General features: G+C 40.4%; 1 protein-coding gene across 2 annotated transcripts in view; it reads right to left on the reverse strand.

The window, feature by feature from the left end:
- The window catches only part of FNDC3B (fibronectin type III domain containing 3B), a 184386-nt gene that overhangs the window by 10642 nt on the left and 155532 nt on the right, over positions 1 to 18212 (reverse strand). For both annotated transcript variants that reach the window (XM_048059579.2, XM_067001989.1), the window contains exons 23-25: positions 14611 to 14823; positions 3975 to 4141; positions 778 to 905 (exon numbers count right to left, since the gene is read on the reverse strand). In XM_048059579.2, coding sequence (XP_047915536.1) covers positions 778 to 905; positions 3975 to 4141; positions 14611 to 14823 — 508 coding nt within the window. The remainder of the gene's footprint in view (positions 1 to 777; positions 906 to 3974; positions 4142 to 14610; positions 14824 to 18212) is intronic.

Below are 18212 nucleotides of genomic sequence, written 5' to 3' on the forward strand. Positions count from 1 at the left end.
CACATTTTTAAGAATTTAATTTAGGGCTTAAGATACCTCATTCTCCCATTTTGACTTATTTGGAATCCTTATGAAAGGACAGGCAGAAGACAGGGCCCAGATGAAGTGCACTGTAAATAACAAAGCTAGAGGTATGATAGATGAAATGAAAGATTTAGCTATGAATGAGTTGTTCCATTTCAGATGTGCTGGGGAAACGTCCACTTGTGATCTCTAGTCAATATAGACAAGTCAGGAAGGATCAGCCATACTTCAGGCATACAGTCTCTGTGAGGCACCTGATACAAAGCAGTAACACATCCATACATCTACACCTACACAGGAATGGAATGGCTGAACAAACCAATTAAAAGTTGTCTACTTGAGTGAAATCCTTGATGCAAGGTCTTGAGAGCTACCCTGAAAATCCAGCAAGCAGCTTAGTGAATTAGGAAAAATGAGCCACCTAGTTCATCTCATCTTCAGACAGCAGTCAGCACCAGCAGGAAACCTGGGTGGACAGAATTGTAACTTTCTAAAGGTTAGTTCAGTTGGAAACAGTAATCATCTCTGGAGAGGGCGTAAATCATTCCGGTGAGATAACAGCGTTCTATATAATCCCTTGGGGGAGAAAACAACCTACTACTGTTCTTGATTTTGACTCAGTCTTTACCAAAGTTCACCTGATGCATCACCATTGGGTATAATTCAACACAGTAGAAAGAAGCAGCCCAGAGACTGTTCAAAACCATTTCTACTTCCATCAATCAGACAAGATAATTGAGAACGTTTTCCTACCTGCTTATATTCAGATTCTCTTCCAACCAGTACCTGCAGAATGTAACCAACAGGATCCCCCTTCATGGGTGCGACCATTTCCCAGGCTATTTCACAGACATTTCCTTCCAACTGTGTCACCCGAGGGGCTACAATAAAAATAAATGTACAAGCATTTAATATAAAGACCTCATTCAAATGTTACTTATTTTACATGCACTCTACAGCATAACAACGTGTTAAAAAGAGAATCTCAGGACATCATGGGTTTAATAGCACAATATAATGTATTTATGTGGCCAAAAATCAAATTACTATCACAACTGGATGAAAGAAGTAAAACCAGGGCTGGATTTTTAAGTCACTCAAAAGTCTCACTTAAATCAGGCAAGACTGTCTTGAAATAAGCAGTTCTGTATTCTTGTGGTGTTAAACAGCAACAAACAGTACGTACAGAAAATTTGGTGAAATTTGGGGATGATTAATGCAATGGGCTTTTCGAACAGAAGCCAACTCAGGAATTACACTGGCATTAATAAAAGCAGCAATTTCATGAAGTTCTGAGCAATCACCTGTACCAGCGGAGATGTTTGTGTATTCTTCCCATGCCCTAAGGCAGCCAGCCACACATCATTGAAAGACAGCACTAGTATCAAATATTTCATTCAGGAAAAATGAGAGAAGGAATGCCAGAAGACATTTAAATGTCCTAAATGTAAGAATTTAAATAATCTGTATTTGAGATTAAGTCCAGCCTGGGAACCAGAAGTACAAGCATAATTTAAAATACTTGGACTTGTGAATAATTCCGAGCCTGAAATTCAGGTGATCAAACCTGGTAGTTTTAACAAGGCTTAGACTTGTGCTTTCACTGGAATTCCAAGAAACTCCACTTATCAGCTGTTAAAACGCTGCCTTCCTGGTGAGCAGATCTCTCACCAGCTGAAAGCCAGAAGATGCTGTGCTGTGCCCAACAGCAAGCGTGCAGGTGAGCCGAGCAGAGCAGCTGTGTTTATATGTACAGCTAAACATCTGCCACTGGAAGGCAGCTGTGACAGCATTTGGGCTCCACCAACATATTCATCAGGCAGAACAAGAAAGCACATGACCAAAAAATGAAACTGGGAGAAACACTGGTGCTAAACACTTCACCGAGCGGTTAACGTGTGCACGTGCAAGGCCATGAGCTCGTTAAAGGCAACGCAGGCTCACAGCCCATGAAAACAGACAACAGGAGAATCTATCAAGGAAACAAACGCTGCTGCGGCCGCATACATTATATGAATTCTAGATTAATTTGCTACCACCCAAGAGGAACACATGAATCATACGCAGACCCAAATGTCATCAATATTCGCTTGTTTCTCTCTGCACATCTGCCTGCGTTGAGAGACTGATAATAGACACCTTCATTTCAGCTGACAACAACTTTCTCAATGATTTTCCCTCCTCTTTGTTCCCTCCCCCTGATACACGTAGATTTTTGTCTGACACTTACAAAACTGCCATTATCAATATTCTGTTTTAGGGTTGGCATTACTGAGTAAGTAGGCTTCTTTACAGAATAAACATGTGCTTCTGATACCCAGAGAACAAAGTTTATGGCATACATTCCTCTGTATTGCTCTGAACACAGAAGGGAATCCACATGGTTATGTTGTTGGCTGCTTCAGTGGATCTCTTTTCCCTGTAGCATTACCTTCTCACGGCAGCGTTCACTAACACAGTGTTTGCTGTGCCCTTTTCTCTCTTACAGCCAGTGTTTTGTCATGTACCTGTGGTCCCATCCCACACACAACCCAGTATTTGCACCCTGTCTTAATGGCATGATATTCAGTCCTCGGTGTGAGTCACCTTTAACAAGGACTCAGTACTCAGGCAGCTCAAAACAAAACAAAAACCTAAGTGAGAGCTGAACTTACTAAAATGGATTTCTGTCCATCAGAATGAGACTGTGACTACAGTGCATGCCTGCGCTAGCTTTAGCCAGTTAGTGCTGCTAAGAGAAGTGGAGACAACAGTAACGTAGGCTTAGCATGTGCTAGCGAGCCTGGTTAACCTAGCACGAGCTTCCTTTTTTGGGTAGTGTATCTGACATCAGGACAACTGCGCAATATGGTGAATCAGGATAATTCACCATTGAGTAAGTGTAATTTACGCTTGAGCTTTACACCAAACAGATACAGCTATCTTCTTCCAGAAACAGCACTGAAACAAATGCCAAAGCCCGGGAGAAAGCAAGGTGGGAACAAAGGTGGGATTCTCACATACGCTGATTTTAGTGTCTGAAGCCAATCTCCTGATGCTCTCCCTGCACTCAAGAGCATTGCTGCTCCTGAGAGTGATTCAGAGTAGGTAACCGAGGGACAGGACAGTACATCCCAGCAGTGTTTTCCCCTCTCTAAATCTTAGATCATGAATAGTGTCAAAATCAGCAAAGCCAGATTCCAAATACAGTGGAACAAATGAAACCACTCTGACAAACTAACAGTTACTGTTTTTCATAGTAAATAGTACAGCTTGAAAAATTAGTTTTAAGAACACAGAAAAAAAAAAAAGGTTAGCATGGCAACTGATTTTAGCTTATCTGACAACCAATACAACAAATCTGCTCCCTGCATAATAGTTCTTGGAAGAAGGAGCAGAATTACTTAGGGCAGAATTCACACAAAGGAAAAGATGTATCATAATACAACTTTATTTAATTAGGCCTTTTGTTCTTCTAGTGGAACGCATGCTAAGAGAGATAATGAATCAAATGTTTTATGTATGTGACTTTGTTACTAATTTTCTAAATTAAAGGAAAAATAAACTCTGAAATGCTCTGCTGAACGTTACCCACACAACTTAAACCAGTGTGCAACTTTAACACTTGAGTTGGTATGTACACGTATATAGTGCAGCTGTTATATTCCTGATGGAAGTGTTCCCGTAATTAAGAGCAATCCCCTGGAAAACATTATTGTTAGTAGCAGCATTTTAACTGTGCCTGTATAACAACGCTGGTAGGCATAACGCTAACACTGATTATATGAACTTTTTTGTGATAATTTAGCTTCCCTCCATCATGTAACTTCACTATTCACAGATACACAGAAGCAGCATGCACCAATTTTTGTGTTATTGCATACTTATGTTAACATTTACAAAGTGATTGCATTTATCAATTACTTAAGTAATTACACGTTACCTAGGTATATGTAAAAAATATTACATACCTTTGATTGCAGGTGGGACTGACTTAGTTGTGCAGAAGGTAACTATTTCTGAGAAAGGTCCCTCCCCAGCATCATTGACAGCCTGTATTCTAAACGAGTAACAAGTGGATTCTGTCAGCCTTTGAATCTTGTATGTATGACTTGGTCCCCTATAAATTGGAATAAACCTGAAAAGAATGAAAATTAGAATACATAATTACATTGGAGCAGCACTAACGTTTCAGTCTATTACATCTATCAGCTCAACGCATACATGTGAAAACTGACAGAACATGCTTTGCAAAGCTGTTAAATGCAAGTTTAAAAATGGTTTGCTACTAGCACACGATGATTATTGAATCAGGCAAATCAGAACAATTTCATTGCCCCTTTTGCAAATAATAATTCATGTAATCATTTTTGCAAGTTAAGTATCTGGAAATACTTCTGTCAACACATTTCCTACCATGCAGTAATCAAAATGGATTCAACTTGTGCTCTGATACAATGCACTGAGTGTGATGCTCGTTTAAACATGTTTAAAGCAAGATTAATTCTTTGAAGCTTTTATTGCTTGATTTGGACCTTATTCACACACTAAGACCCACAGACGAGATCATGCACTTATCTATGCCATCTTAAGTCAGAGCCACTATGTAAATCAGGGCATAAGGATTGCATTTAATATTTAATACATTGTGGAATATGAATGAAAAGAAAGAGGGAAAGCATGATAACTGAGAGGCGGATATGTAGGATGAAAAAAGGATGTCAATTCTGGAGCTGCGGGGGACACCTGCAATGACAGGTCTGCTTGAGAGCAGGCTGAGAAGAAGAAAGAGACGTGACACTAAGGAAGTGACTTCCAAAGTACTTCCATTGACAAGACTAAACCTCAACACATATAATCATGTCCAACAATACAATGCAGAAAAAAAAAATCAATCTTAAAGAAAAAAAAAGTACTGGTTGCTAGAGACTCTGACTTCTATTTTCAATTGCTCTGCTCAGATAAATGCTTTTCAGTAATAGTCATAGGTTAGCCAGCAATTTCTAACCGAGATCCTGACCCTGCAGGTGCTGAGCAGAATGGGGATGAGGGTAAATAAAAAGGAAGCCCTCAGCATCTTGCATCAAACCACTTAGCCTCCACCGGGGAACAGTCTTACTTGCGACAGTTCTGAATCTGGAGAACATTCACCACGCAGAATCACACAGTATTTTGATGATTTAGTACACTTATTCAAGTACCTTAACTATTTCAGCTGATTTGAAATCACCAGGAAGCCAACAAAGTGATTTGCTTGTGACCTCCCTATCTAGGTACTAGCTTTGTCTTGGGTAATAAGTCCTGATCACTTTGGCTTTGCATGAGATACACTGTACAACCAATTTGAGCATTTCAAAGAAACTGGGTCTGTCATTAGCTCTCGGGGACAGAAATCAATTCATATTACATTATGATTGAAACCCAAGGAAGTACAAACAAAGATCAAGAATCATTTGTAATAAAAAGAAATGTTCAGGTAATTTAAATTGCTGAAAATGTACTTTGAGGACTAATGCGACTAACTACCCATAGAGAGTCTTAGCAAGCCCCTCGCCTTGATTAGAAATCAAAGACCTATGCCCATAAGTTTTTAGGAGCAGATTTTAAAGCTGATTTCCAAAGGCAAACTTTTCTCAAACTTATGCTCGTGTAGTTTTAACTACTTTATGCTTGCTATCTCACATTTCTGAAGCTCACATAGGCAGCAATGGCAAGGTTCAAAAGGCTGCAACAGACTTGGTGTGAAGGGGTAAGATTACTAGGGGTTCACAGCCTGATGAACAAACCACTTCTTTAGGCCAGAAGACTGAAAAAACAACAAGGTGACTGTCTCTCTCTTCCACTCCACGTTTTGCACCTCAGGTTGGCTGAGAAGCCACTGCAGTATTTGTAGGAGTGCACAGAGGCTCTTACCCATGGGCTACAGACAGTAAAAAAGAAGCAACGTGGTGTTATAGAATAATGCTCTTTCTCTATGTGCAGCTAGGTAAACGTGCAAGGATAAATATACCTTACCAGCTAATGGTTCTGCACACTCTTACCCCAGTTTGGGCTTATAGCGCACTTTTAAGACATATTTATAGTGCAAATACCAAGCAATGCTAGTTCTCAAGTTACTGTTTTGCCTTTCAAACACGAGCAAGGTTTCATAACACTGACAAAGTGATCTGGCAAAGCACTCCTGCTCCTCCCATCATTTGGGAATTGGAATAATATTCCCATCCCGTTTCCATCTCTACCCCTTTCTACTTCCATATCTTTATCTGAAGAAATATCTGTAATGAAAGCAAAAAGCATTTCGGAAAAGCTTGCATCCACATCCAATACACAGGACCGTAATGAAAGCACACTCAAACTTCTGAGATTCAACCACCTTTGAAGAAAGATGGCTTCCAATTTTGGAAGAAGAAAGGCTGACTAGTAAGTCAATCAACCTTAATTGCTGTTAGGCTTTACTATGACAATGATGCTTTGTAATTATCCTTGAAGAATCCAAACAGTGATGTAAGAAACATAATACGGATGAAACATTTTAGCTTCAATACACCAGTGATTATTTTTATAACAATGTAGTATTTTTCTCATGAGCAAAGCAGGTACTCTGTACTTCAGAGTTATTTCTGTTACGTTTAAAAATAGTATATTTCCCATTTGACGTAAACGGCTATAGAATTGAAGCAATATATCCTCTGATCTTTTTTCAGTCTTCCAAATTTTCTGCAAAAGGACTGCAAGGATCTTAAAGTTGAATTACTCAGTATGATTGCTTATCACTACCGCGATGTCTGTACACATTAAAAATTGTCTAAATACGACAATTTGTTCATATTATTGCAAATTGATTTTTTCTAAATCTAAAGGCAATTTTAAAAGGACATTTAAAGGTGAGCTCTATATACCTTTGCCTTTTTGGGTAGTCTGACATTGTTCACTATGCTTCATCCAAGCCCTGTTCCACACCTTCTCTTAAGAATAAGCTAGCTTTGAGCTTATCTTCATGTCTTATATACTGATAAGCTGAAAGGTGAACTGGATTCGAGAACTGAGAGAAGTTAAAGATCTCTGTAAATAGCATAGTCTTGTACTCAATTAGTTCCCTAGCAGGTCCAATGTTATGTTAAATCAGTTGTATACGTAAAAATGTAAGGATAGTATGGGTACACAAGTGATTTAAACAAGCCAAAAGTGTTCTTGTTCCTATATAGGAACACGCTTACAGAAGTATGTTTATACTTTCGCGCTTATTTCTTTAACGCACTCCCCTTTTAAGAGGAACAAAACCAAAACACAAAACATGCTCGAGTGCATCCCAGCCGTGTTCATTCTCTAATCCCTACCTGCCTGGACCGTTCATGTAAACCCCCACAGTATGCTAATAAGCACCAAGAGATGTTCGATTCTAAAAGGTTTGCCCAGCCAAATTTGAAAGATATTAGGCTGCATTCCTTATCTGATATTTTGTCTTTGAGAAAAGACTACCTCTGCAGGCTAACTGTATCCTCAATACAGTAATTTTATTTATTTTAAATTTGCATCATCCAGAAGCTAACCTGTAGTATCAGGATTTAACGTGATGCAGTATTGCCTCTCCTCTCCTCTCCACGTAAGTAACAGCACAAACTGAGAAGAAAGCAACTTTCTCGAGGGAAAAAGACTCTCCCCAGAGAATTCTTCCCCCTCATCTCACTTGAGTGATCTGAATTCTCTCTTTCCCAGACATTCTCATGTCAGTCACGGATTATTCATTTACTTACACAGAGAGGAAAAGACAGAACACAATGTCCTAGAATGATTGTTTGGGAGACACCACTGCTGCTAGTTTTTCATCAATACCTTTTTATTCACCGCGAAGATCTTCTTGGAAATGTTTTACGTTTGAGCTATTTTGTTTCCTCCACTTCAGTCACTTCCAGTCAAGCAGAGGATTATGAATATACTTGCTCTACCTTCATTCATTATCGCTCAGCACATTTTAATCAGCAGGTTCCCTTTCAAAGTCTCTGGTTTTGTTTACATTTTAGTAACACAATTGTCTTTGCAACAATTTCATTTGAAAGAAAATCTAATGTACAGTACTAAATAAGACAGCAATCTTGAGCCAAGTACAAGGGCTGTAATAGCCACCTGAATGGTTCTCTTACTGCCTCCCAGAAAAACGTGGTCATCTGCAACAGTTTTGGCTGGATCGCGGTCATTAATACACCACAGGGCTGACCTGGTGACCCGAGGCTTCTGTTCAGCATACACGGGCAACTGCACAATTAGAAAGCTAAGTACATGAATTTCACAAACCAACAGCTCTTTTAATGTTATTATTGCAATGTCCCAGTTATCTGCACAATTATAGCCCCCACCTACTTTTTTTTAGACTGTTCCTCTTATTTTCTCTAAAGAACATTATCAAACACTCACTGCTTTAAGCGATTTTCTTTCCCCACCAGCGGTTCCCTACACTACGCAGTCGCACCCAGCAAAGCAAAGCTTCAAAACAAAAACATCTAATTCACCCCCTGAGACAGGGAACATGCAGTTCTCCGAAGTGCTCGAGCAGAACAAGGCCGGGCAGCCCCGCTGTGGGGCTCAGCCCCTCTGCAGCGCCCGCACCTGCCCCTCGTTCGCAGGGGCAGATCCTATCTCCGGTACGGCCCTACCTCCGATGCAAGGCAAAGGTTCCCCTTATCATGCTCTGCCTGGGGAAATTTGCCTGCAGCCCAGTCACCCCAGGGCTGATCAGAGAGTTTTGCACCTCTCAGCTTCACGGTGAAGTTTCTCCCGTCGATGCCAGCGAGTGTCACACATCTCCGCTACACCTAGGTGTCACGGGAATGGGGTTGGCTTACTGCAAGGGAAATGGCGAGAACCATCTCGGTGGAGGTCAAAACAGAGGTACCATCAGATTTTTTCAAGCTAGACGGTAGAGGGGCCCTAGAGTCCGGAACTAAGTAGAAAGCACGATGAATTAATACCTCTCACAACATGACAAACCTGCCCTTCCCCAGCCGTAAGCATCTTAAGTCTAGAGTGGGCCTCTGTTCAGATGCAACACACAATTTTTCCATTCCTGCTTCATCTCAAGGCCTTCAGCTCAAAGAGAAAAGCTCGGCATCTGCAGCATCCCCATCCCTCGGTGCTCCTGTGACCAGTACCAGGCTGACCCAGGCTTGCCGTGCTGCTGGCAGCACGCCGGCTTTGGGGCCCCTTCCCAAGCCTCTCCTTGGCATCTCCACTTGCAGGTAGGTGCTGAGGGAAAGTAAACTCATGGGAATAGGTTCCCAAAGAGTTTTCTGTTCAGTAACCTCCTCCGACCCTGACTTCCTGCCCTAATTCGAGGCATAGACCAAACAGATGGGACACTTTGGCCCCTCTGAGCCAGAGATCTGTTTTCTAGAAGACACCTTTTGGGAAGCATATGCTGTATGCTTGCTCACAGCATGTTTAGAAACCAACCTCCTCCCTACACCAGCAACAGAATTTCTGTTTACAGGCGTAACAACATGACCCACTGAAGGAGACCATGTTTTTTTCCTTGTACTTAGAAATTCAAAACTAAGTGGAGAGAGGAAAGAGGCAGGAAAAGAAGTACTAACAGTTAAATGAAAAGAGTTTGTTTTCTTTGCTTAATTATCTAGCACATCCACAGGCGAGACAAGGAGCACTTGCAGCCAAAATTGATTTTTAGCTTGCTTCTACTAGATCATCCTTTCATCTGCTGCTGAATTTGAGCATGCAATCCTTATTTACCACAGATAGTCACACATCACGTTTCTGGACTTACTGAAAATGGAGATGCCTCAACATACAGAAGCTTCCAGCTAGCAATAAAAATTAATTTCTGAAGGATCAATTACCATCTTGCCCTTGACGTTCATACTGCTGAGGACAGCTTGGATTTGTAGCTTGTGACCACAGAAGACTGAATCAAAGCATCAGCCACCTTCCCACCCACCCCGCTTTGCCGTATCATGGCTTTAGGATTGCACTTGTCCTGATGGATCACCAGAGAGAAGAAAGCTGCCCATGCTTCGGGTTGCTTCCCTTTTGTCCCCTTTCAGACTGCAACCTTGTGCAATCATTTAGACTTCTGGGAAGTTGGCAAAGAAAAACTGCACATAGACTACATAAATTCTGCTGCTTACCCGGGTGGTAGATGAGGCATATCACAAAGAAGAAAGACAACCACACACACTGAAAATCAGCTTCAAGAATGAGAGAGACTGAGAATAAATTTTTGATTCTGAGTGATTCCCGGGGAAAATACACAGTAAACACACAGAAAACACATAGTAAAATCTCAGCAGCTTCTGAGCACTTCCAGGAGGAGTGGAAGATAGATCGGCAAAGTGCCCAATGTAGTTCTTGCATGCAGCCACATCAGAGGTCAATGAACAGACAGAACGGAGAATACTGAGCACAACTTAGTGTGAATTAACAGCATCTGAATGAAGATTTGGGAAGAATTACGAAGAGCATCCAATGCCCTGGCAAAGAAGGACTAGATTACTAAGCAGCTACCAATACCATGGTTTGCAGTGGCAATGTGTTAAAAATTAACAGCAGATACAAGTAAGAACAGCCTTAATAAAGCTAAAATCAAAACAGAAGAGAACGCAGTTCAGCAGCAGCAAATTAATGCTCTTATCAGCAGCGCTCCTGGTCAAGGAGCATGAGGGGTGATGCCTTATGAAATAAACCGAACAGCCTTCCAAAATGACTCTGTAAAAGGGTCGGGGTGAGGCAGTGCTCCTCTAACTGAGATTATCGATCTACTGTCTGCTTAGGTGGAATGAAGAGCTGCAGTAGATCTCTGCCGACCAATTCACGTTTCGGACTGCTATTACGTTATTACTGCTTTGCAAATCTTACTGCTTCATTTTTGTCAGGACGTTCAGGTAGGCAAGGTGCAGCTTCATAATAAAATACACTGTGAAAAACACCTGGCCTGCTGAAGTTAATTGGTAAGCTCCAAATAATTTAACAACGCAGGATTTGACCTCCATATAAATTAAGGCATTGAGTCCTTAGTCTTTTGTTGAAGTCAAAGTTGCTGGCAACCTTAAGGCAAGACCCTGCAGCTGTACATAGATGATGAACGACCACCCCAGAAAGAAATTGGTATGCTCAGGAAGAGTTCACCCTGTATTCAAGTTAAGGTAAAACTATGCAAGAAGAAGGAAATCAATTCAAGGGATTATATCATTTGTTTGCAATTTTTATTTCTGCATTCCTTGCAGCTAGAATTTTCCAGGAGTACATCTGTGTGTGCCTGTGGCCTTTGGGATATTCATATTTGAATACTCCTACCAAGAAAGACAGTTACCAGAAAACCAGCGTGTGCCAATTAAAATTTATAGTCATTAGGCAGGTCCTATTTTTGGATCTAATTTTCTTTTGATTTCTTTCTCCCCCCCTTTTTTTTTTTTTCCAAGAATTGCATCTCCTTAAATGAAAAATACCTGCGGTTTAACAAAGTATTTTAAAATAGTTTAATATATACATAAACAATCTTTCATATGCTATGAAAGGGAAATGCTGCTACTACTGTTTACCCAGTGATATAGGGTCATAACTCATTTATTCAGCAAATAAACAGAACAAAAGCACTTACAGTTTAGAATGTCAGCAAACACAACCTTACAATCCACTTACAAAAGCAGACTAAGAATGGTCAACAATCCTTCGTTGATATTTTTAAAGAATATCTAAGATGCTTCTCATTCCACTATCCTAATGATTCCCTTAAAATATAATTATACATATTTTTATTTGTCTGTATACACATAAAAATCACAGAATTCACCTAAATTACAATGTATATTTATCTAAAATAAACACAAGTAACTGATGAATGACCCACAAATAATGTACTTGCTATTTCTCTCTTTCAGACTAGACATTGTAAGCATTTTAAGACACTAAGGGGTATAATTAGTTGTAGGAACAACTAAAGACTAATTATGAGTACAGGAAAAAAAAATATCAGAACAATTACTATAATTAGATTCATTTGTTTCACCTAGAAAAGAAAAATCCACAGTATTCTGGAAAACAGTGCAACTTGATTAACATGATTTTCTTGACATTACTAAAGTTAGGAAATGAAGTCACAACTGAAAGTTTATTTTAAAAAGAAAGAAATTTTATCGTCCTCTTTACATAAAGGTCAACCTCCTTCAACTAACGTTCCCATGTATTGTGCTTTCTAGAAACAGATTTTTCTTCATTTCCACTTAATGCTACACATAATTGAAAGGACAAGAGATGCTAATTTGATCTCCCTAAATGTCACACACCAAAGAGCAAATGAGAGAGAAAGCAGGTACATTTCTGATGTGCACACCTTTCCAAGCCCCTATATTAATCAGTGTCAGGAGATTTCCAAGTATTTTGTTCCACGGGTCTTGCAATCAATGAAACATTTAGTCTGCAACAACCAGCCCGTTATACCTCATTACAGCACGGAAAAGTTAAAAACAATTCTTAATGACCAAGACACACTCAAGAGCACTGGCTGACTATCACTGCAGAAAGCCCAAACCCAATCTTTATGAAAAGCCTAATAGAACCATCAGGGTCAGATTTGACTTACCATTGATTTTTGTTTTTAAAAAGAATTTGCTCACCTTTGCATTTCTGTTTGTGAAAACGCTTCAATGTCTCTTCAAAATTAACTCATATTTCAAACCTCATCAGCAAGGAAAGCTACAATACACAAACTGTGTGCTCAGATTCACTGAAGAAGGGGAAATTGTAATACTGACTTGAGGGATTTCAATATAAAGCAGATAAAAGTAATTTCTGATGTCTTAGAGAAGATAGTAACAACAACTTCGGAAAGAAGGATAATACAAAGGCCAACCCTCTGGCTCAATGATTTTGAGTTATCCATGTCTTGCCCAGAGTCGGGTGCTGTCTGTTCTCTGAGCAGATGGGACACCGTGGCACCTTCCAACAACCCTTTCAAGCCACAGAAGGTTCCAAATCATCCTCTTTATTCTAGATCACTTATTCTTTTTTTCTTTCTTTCTTTTTTAAACTAAAGACTAGCATTATACTATTCCATTAGGCATCCGTAGTTTACCTGGATTAGCCTGTTACAGCACTGCACAATTAGAAATGCCAGTGATGCTCGAAGGACTGTATCCCAGTGTTTTTCACAGGCATACACATGAGTGAGTAACCCTTCACGGGGTTTATTTGTAGGGGAATGATCTGAGAGGACTCCTGCCTCTGTAACTAACTAATGTTTTTACCAATTCACGTGTGGGCTGTCATCTTCTGTTCTTTAGGACTGATAGCCCTCCTGAATGTACAAAACTTTGCTGCTGTATCCTTTCAGGAACAGAAGCACACAAATGGGGACGAAAAAGGGACAGTCAGACAGGGAACAAATAAATAGACCATATTGCCAAGACCTGCCAGCCCCAGATGTTCTCAAACACAGCACCTCTCAGAGAGAACAGCACACCGATCCCACTCACGTGCTGTGCCCACGCTGGCACGCACCGCATCAGCCTGAGGGCTCGGGGCTACGGCTCATTTCAGATACTAATCACAGAGATTGCTACAAACCCAGCCACAAAGGACAACCACTGCATGCAAGGGCTCCATTCAAGTAATCAGCGTAGGTGAGTAGTTTCTCTGCATTTCTGGGAGCTCACGTGGACTGTAACTCAAATGTAAAGCATGGAAGACATAGCAGAGTAGCAAGTGGAAGGAGCAGCAATTCCTCCTAATTAACAGCTCTTCAGAGACCATTTGCAGTAGAAAGTTTGTGCAAAACCAAATGGTGATGCTAGAAAAAGCTTTGGTTCTTTGCTGCCAGGTAGCAATGCATTTTATTCTTACAAGGAAACTTCTTTCTCCAACATAAAAACAGGTTCAAAACAATTTGCAGTTCTTTACCCTCCTACCTGCAGTGCTACATGAAAGCAAACAAAAGAAGCCTGCTGGATGTTTCTTTACAGCTGGCTTGATCACATGCTGCTGCAGGTGATGGGCTCCTGCCAAGCATCACTGCACTCTTTAGAAACTGTTTTACCAGCCAGACTTTCAAATGGGCATTTATATTCATTGGACACCTCTCAGTATTAATACAGGGGAGCATGTACCCTCTCTACATCAGTACAGTTGAAACACTGGGAGGTATTTAGGCGTTATTCATGGTGGTTTTATTGCTTACAATTAGAGCTTTTGGGCCAGACCTTCCGCTGGCATAAACTCAGCACAGCTCTACTTAAATTGAAAGAATCATGCTAATTTACACAAAATTATGATTCGTACTGAATCCCTATGGATTATCTACTTGATACATCAGTTACTTTACCTAATTATACTAGTTGAGAGTGTTTCTTGGTAAATTAGGGACCATCTATGACATTTATTCATTGAAGAGATCAGACTGTTAGGCAACATTCACATATTGCATAACTTAGTTATGCAATTTGCTTTGTTAGAATACAGGCACAGAATCCCTATTCAAACAACAGACTGTATACATCTGCAGAAGGAAAGAATCAGGAAAACAGTTTTCTTACTGTGATTCACAAGTGCTTATGATGAGCCAGAATTCATTTCCATTAACACAACAAGAAGAATCATATCTCTTACCTCTTATTTCTGTCTTCAATCTGTAAGATATAGACCATGTCATCCGCAGCATGAAGCTTGGAACTGCTGTCTCCCCATTTCAGCTTCAGGCTCTGAGGACCTGCTGCAGCACACTCTAACCGAGGAGGTAAGGGTGGTAATGGCCGAGTTTTTGCTTTAATAAAGTGGCTAAATGGTCCAGCTCCAATTTCATTGACAGCTTGGATCCTGATCCTAAAATGAACAAGATAAAGGCGAATATTAAATAAAGTGCTTTCACAAGTGTAGGTCTCAAGAAACAAGACAGCCTTCTGGCCCACACCGGTCCATCACCAATACAGTGCCCTCTCCCAGCTATTACTGCTTTGCTTTGGCAAGGTGAAAACCTCTGTAAAGCCATCAAGTATTATCAACCTGTTTGCATTAAGAGCAGCAGCGAAGATATTGAGAAATGCAGTAAGGCAGAGGCAGAAAGATTTGGCTAAGCAATCTCAGAAGCTGATGGCAGTCCTTTTAACCACATGTGAGCCTAGCTAATACATTTTATTACCCTGTCAGTCTGGAGCGAGGGTGAAGTAATATCTTAGACTGCAAGCAGTCACGTTTCCTCAATGGTACTACCGGCACAGTGAATTACTGCTAACAGTGAGTAAGAATCTAGCCAAGGGGATCGCAAAGTACGCGCTCTGAGAGTTCTTAAAACACGAATCTTCCTTGTAGTCATGCAAGATGACATGGGGAACTGCTGATTAAATATCCTTACTGCAAAGGACAGAGGCACAGATAGAGCTGAGACCTGGAAAACATTAACTGTGTAACTATGAATAAATACAATGCAAAAGTGTTTTGTGTTTTTCTAACAAAGTTCATGAACTAATCCATGTTCTTCGAAATAATGATTTCAGCGAAAGCATGGGTGTAACTGCCATGAAACCTTTAAACACCTCTGAAGAGCAAAGAACAGCGTTATTTCAGCGTGCACAGCGTTTCCTGAAGCACGCTATTGAAGCACGTGAAATTCTACTGGGAAGAGCTAACCCTGGAAGGTTAAATCCACAACCCCTCTACACGGTGGTGGTCTTGTGTTAGATATCTGAATAGCTTCCAAAATATGGGGAGACAGCTCTCAGAATCTTACACAAACTGTAGAAACTTTATCTAGCGACCAACATTTTATATTCATTAAGAATTGGACTCAAGTTACTCTGACAAGATGCACAAAAACTCTTGAACAATGTGAGCAAATTAAGAGAAGAAAAAAATAGACCACCAACCTAGTCACACAAGTTTTAATTTGGAAATATTCTTAAGATTGAGCCAGTCTTCTAAGTTCATTCTTTCTTAACATAATGGCTCCTGGCTTGTATTGTTTTGTCACTCTCTCTTGCCTGTCTGTACCTCAGCTTAATAATTTGCACAATGAGAATCTGTTATAGGAACGAGTGAAGAGCGGTAGTCTTGTGCTATGGTAACATCAACAGCAACATCAAAACAAATGTGAAATATGCATTTGGAAAGAGCTTTGAGGACCTTAGATATGAGATTCCATGTAAATAGAAATATTGATACAGATGAGCCTGAAAGGTTTCAAAAGGTTGTTAAATTGAAGAAAGAATAAGAAAAAACAGACTGAGCCAGACTAATTATTTTTTAGACAGTACAGTCGAGTTTAGATCACTGGATAGATGCCATTTACTTTGGAAATTCTGTGCACAGCAGCCCTGAATTTTCTCATGGGAAAAGACTCTCTGCAAGAAGTGTTGCTTCTTCTCAAAACTATCAGCCACCAAGAACCAGAAACTCCCTGGGGAAGGTGGTAGGGGAAGAAAGGAGAAGAGCAGAATCTTGTATACCATCACAACTCTCTGTTTCAGAGAAAGAAGATAAATACAAGTATCTATTGTTGGCATACATACTTCAGTGAAAATAAATAGCTAAGTGATTAAAATTCATATATATAACATATGAAAAACCGTTTTGAAGAATAAGTTTCTAGGTGTACCGTTTGAAAAAGGTTCTGTAGCATTAAAGGGAAAAAAACCACCCGTCTTTTCTGCAATTTCAAAACCAAAAAGGATTAAATGATTAATAAACATATTGCAAAAGAATAGAGCCTTATCTACTAATTAGGCAGCTGAAATAATTTTACACTAAGAATGTACAGTGTTTACACACTCCTGTGTAAATGTGTGGTTAAACCTTTGCTTATTGAGCTAGCCGGGGCAAAGCATCACTTGATTGCCTTAGTAGGGGAAGCATTGAGCTGCATTTTCCTTCTAATCCCCTTTTAGCTTCAGGAAACGCGTCCTGACCAACTTATGACACTGCACAGTACCCATTTCATCCTCCTCCAAACCAGCGGATGGCAGGAAGAGAGGTCTAGTGGGAGCCTCCTCTTGAACTGCATGCAGGCAGCTGAAGGAAAAAGAACAAAAGGCTTCTATGCTATCTTAAGAAGCGTAGTAAATATAGACATTGATCTTATTTCATATTATGTTATTGGCTTGCTCCAGATTGAAAAATCATTACATTAATATTTAATAGTCTTTCCAGTAAAAAAATGTGAAAATTGCCTGCATTTTCAGTGGATTCTGGCAAGTCATCTGTTAGCATGTGCACATAAACATCAACAGCACAAAACACTATTACTTTTTTGTAGACTGATTACAGCAACATGCTCCAGAGCACACAGCTTTTTTATTTTGTATTATCCAGAGTCTAAACCTCCACCTCACCTGTCCTCAAACATCATAACCAACTCATTTCCAAATGGCAGTTATCACACCTGAAACCACGTAGCAATTGCAGTGAATCTCTCAAACACCAGATCACGTTTCTTACCCGCAGGCTGACCTGTGCTTTTATGATGTGCACACAAACACAAATCTACATTTACTTGTCCTCCCTGTGCCAGGTATTTGCACAAGGTAAAAATTTGGCTCTTCCTGTTCTCTCATTTGTGGTTGTTTCCATCAGCTGTGCGGTGTTCCTGATGCACACACATTTGCACCAACCCACCCACCCCTTCTGACCTAGGAGTACAGTAAGACTGATGAAAATTCTTAAGCCTTAAAACACAGAAATATTTCCTGATGAATGATGATATGGGGAAAGCAATAACTCATTTATTTGCCTCTACCATGGCTGGATGTGGCCAGCCTGTTTCTGTAGATTATGCCAGCATACAATTCTTTGTAAATTCCCACTATTGTTCCTAGATCCTGAGCTTTGTCAGACACACAAAAAACAGGTTTTGATTTTCTGTGCACATGGCGATCTAGTCCAGGCTCTCATCTAGCCCAGACCCAGCTCTCACCTCCCTCTGAAGCACAGCAGCATTTCTTCAGTGGATATTAGGCTTCAAAAACATCCAAAGGGAAGGGCAGAAGGAAGAAGGGGAGAAAAGGGGATCACCTGGAGGAGGAGGGTGAGCACTTGGTAGGTGACGTCTACCACAGCATCTTTGCTCCATCTCAGGTGGTTTCTCATGGCCCTGCCCCGACCTGGGTCACTGTGAGCTCCTCCTGCTGGGTGACACAACCCTTGTGGGCTTGGTAACTTCCACAGTTAAGTGGAAACCAATTACTGCTTCTATAAATGATACTGGGACAATCAATTTCTGA

The sequence above is a fragment of the Anser cygnoides genome, chromosome 9 (assembly GCF_040182565.1).
Source record: "Anser cygnoides isolate HZ-2024a breed goose chromosome 9, Taihu_goose_T2T_genome, whole genome shotgun sequence".
Lineage (NCBI taxonomy): Eukaryota > Metazoa > Chordata > Aves > Anseriformes > Anatidae > Anser > Anser cygnoides.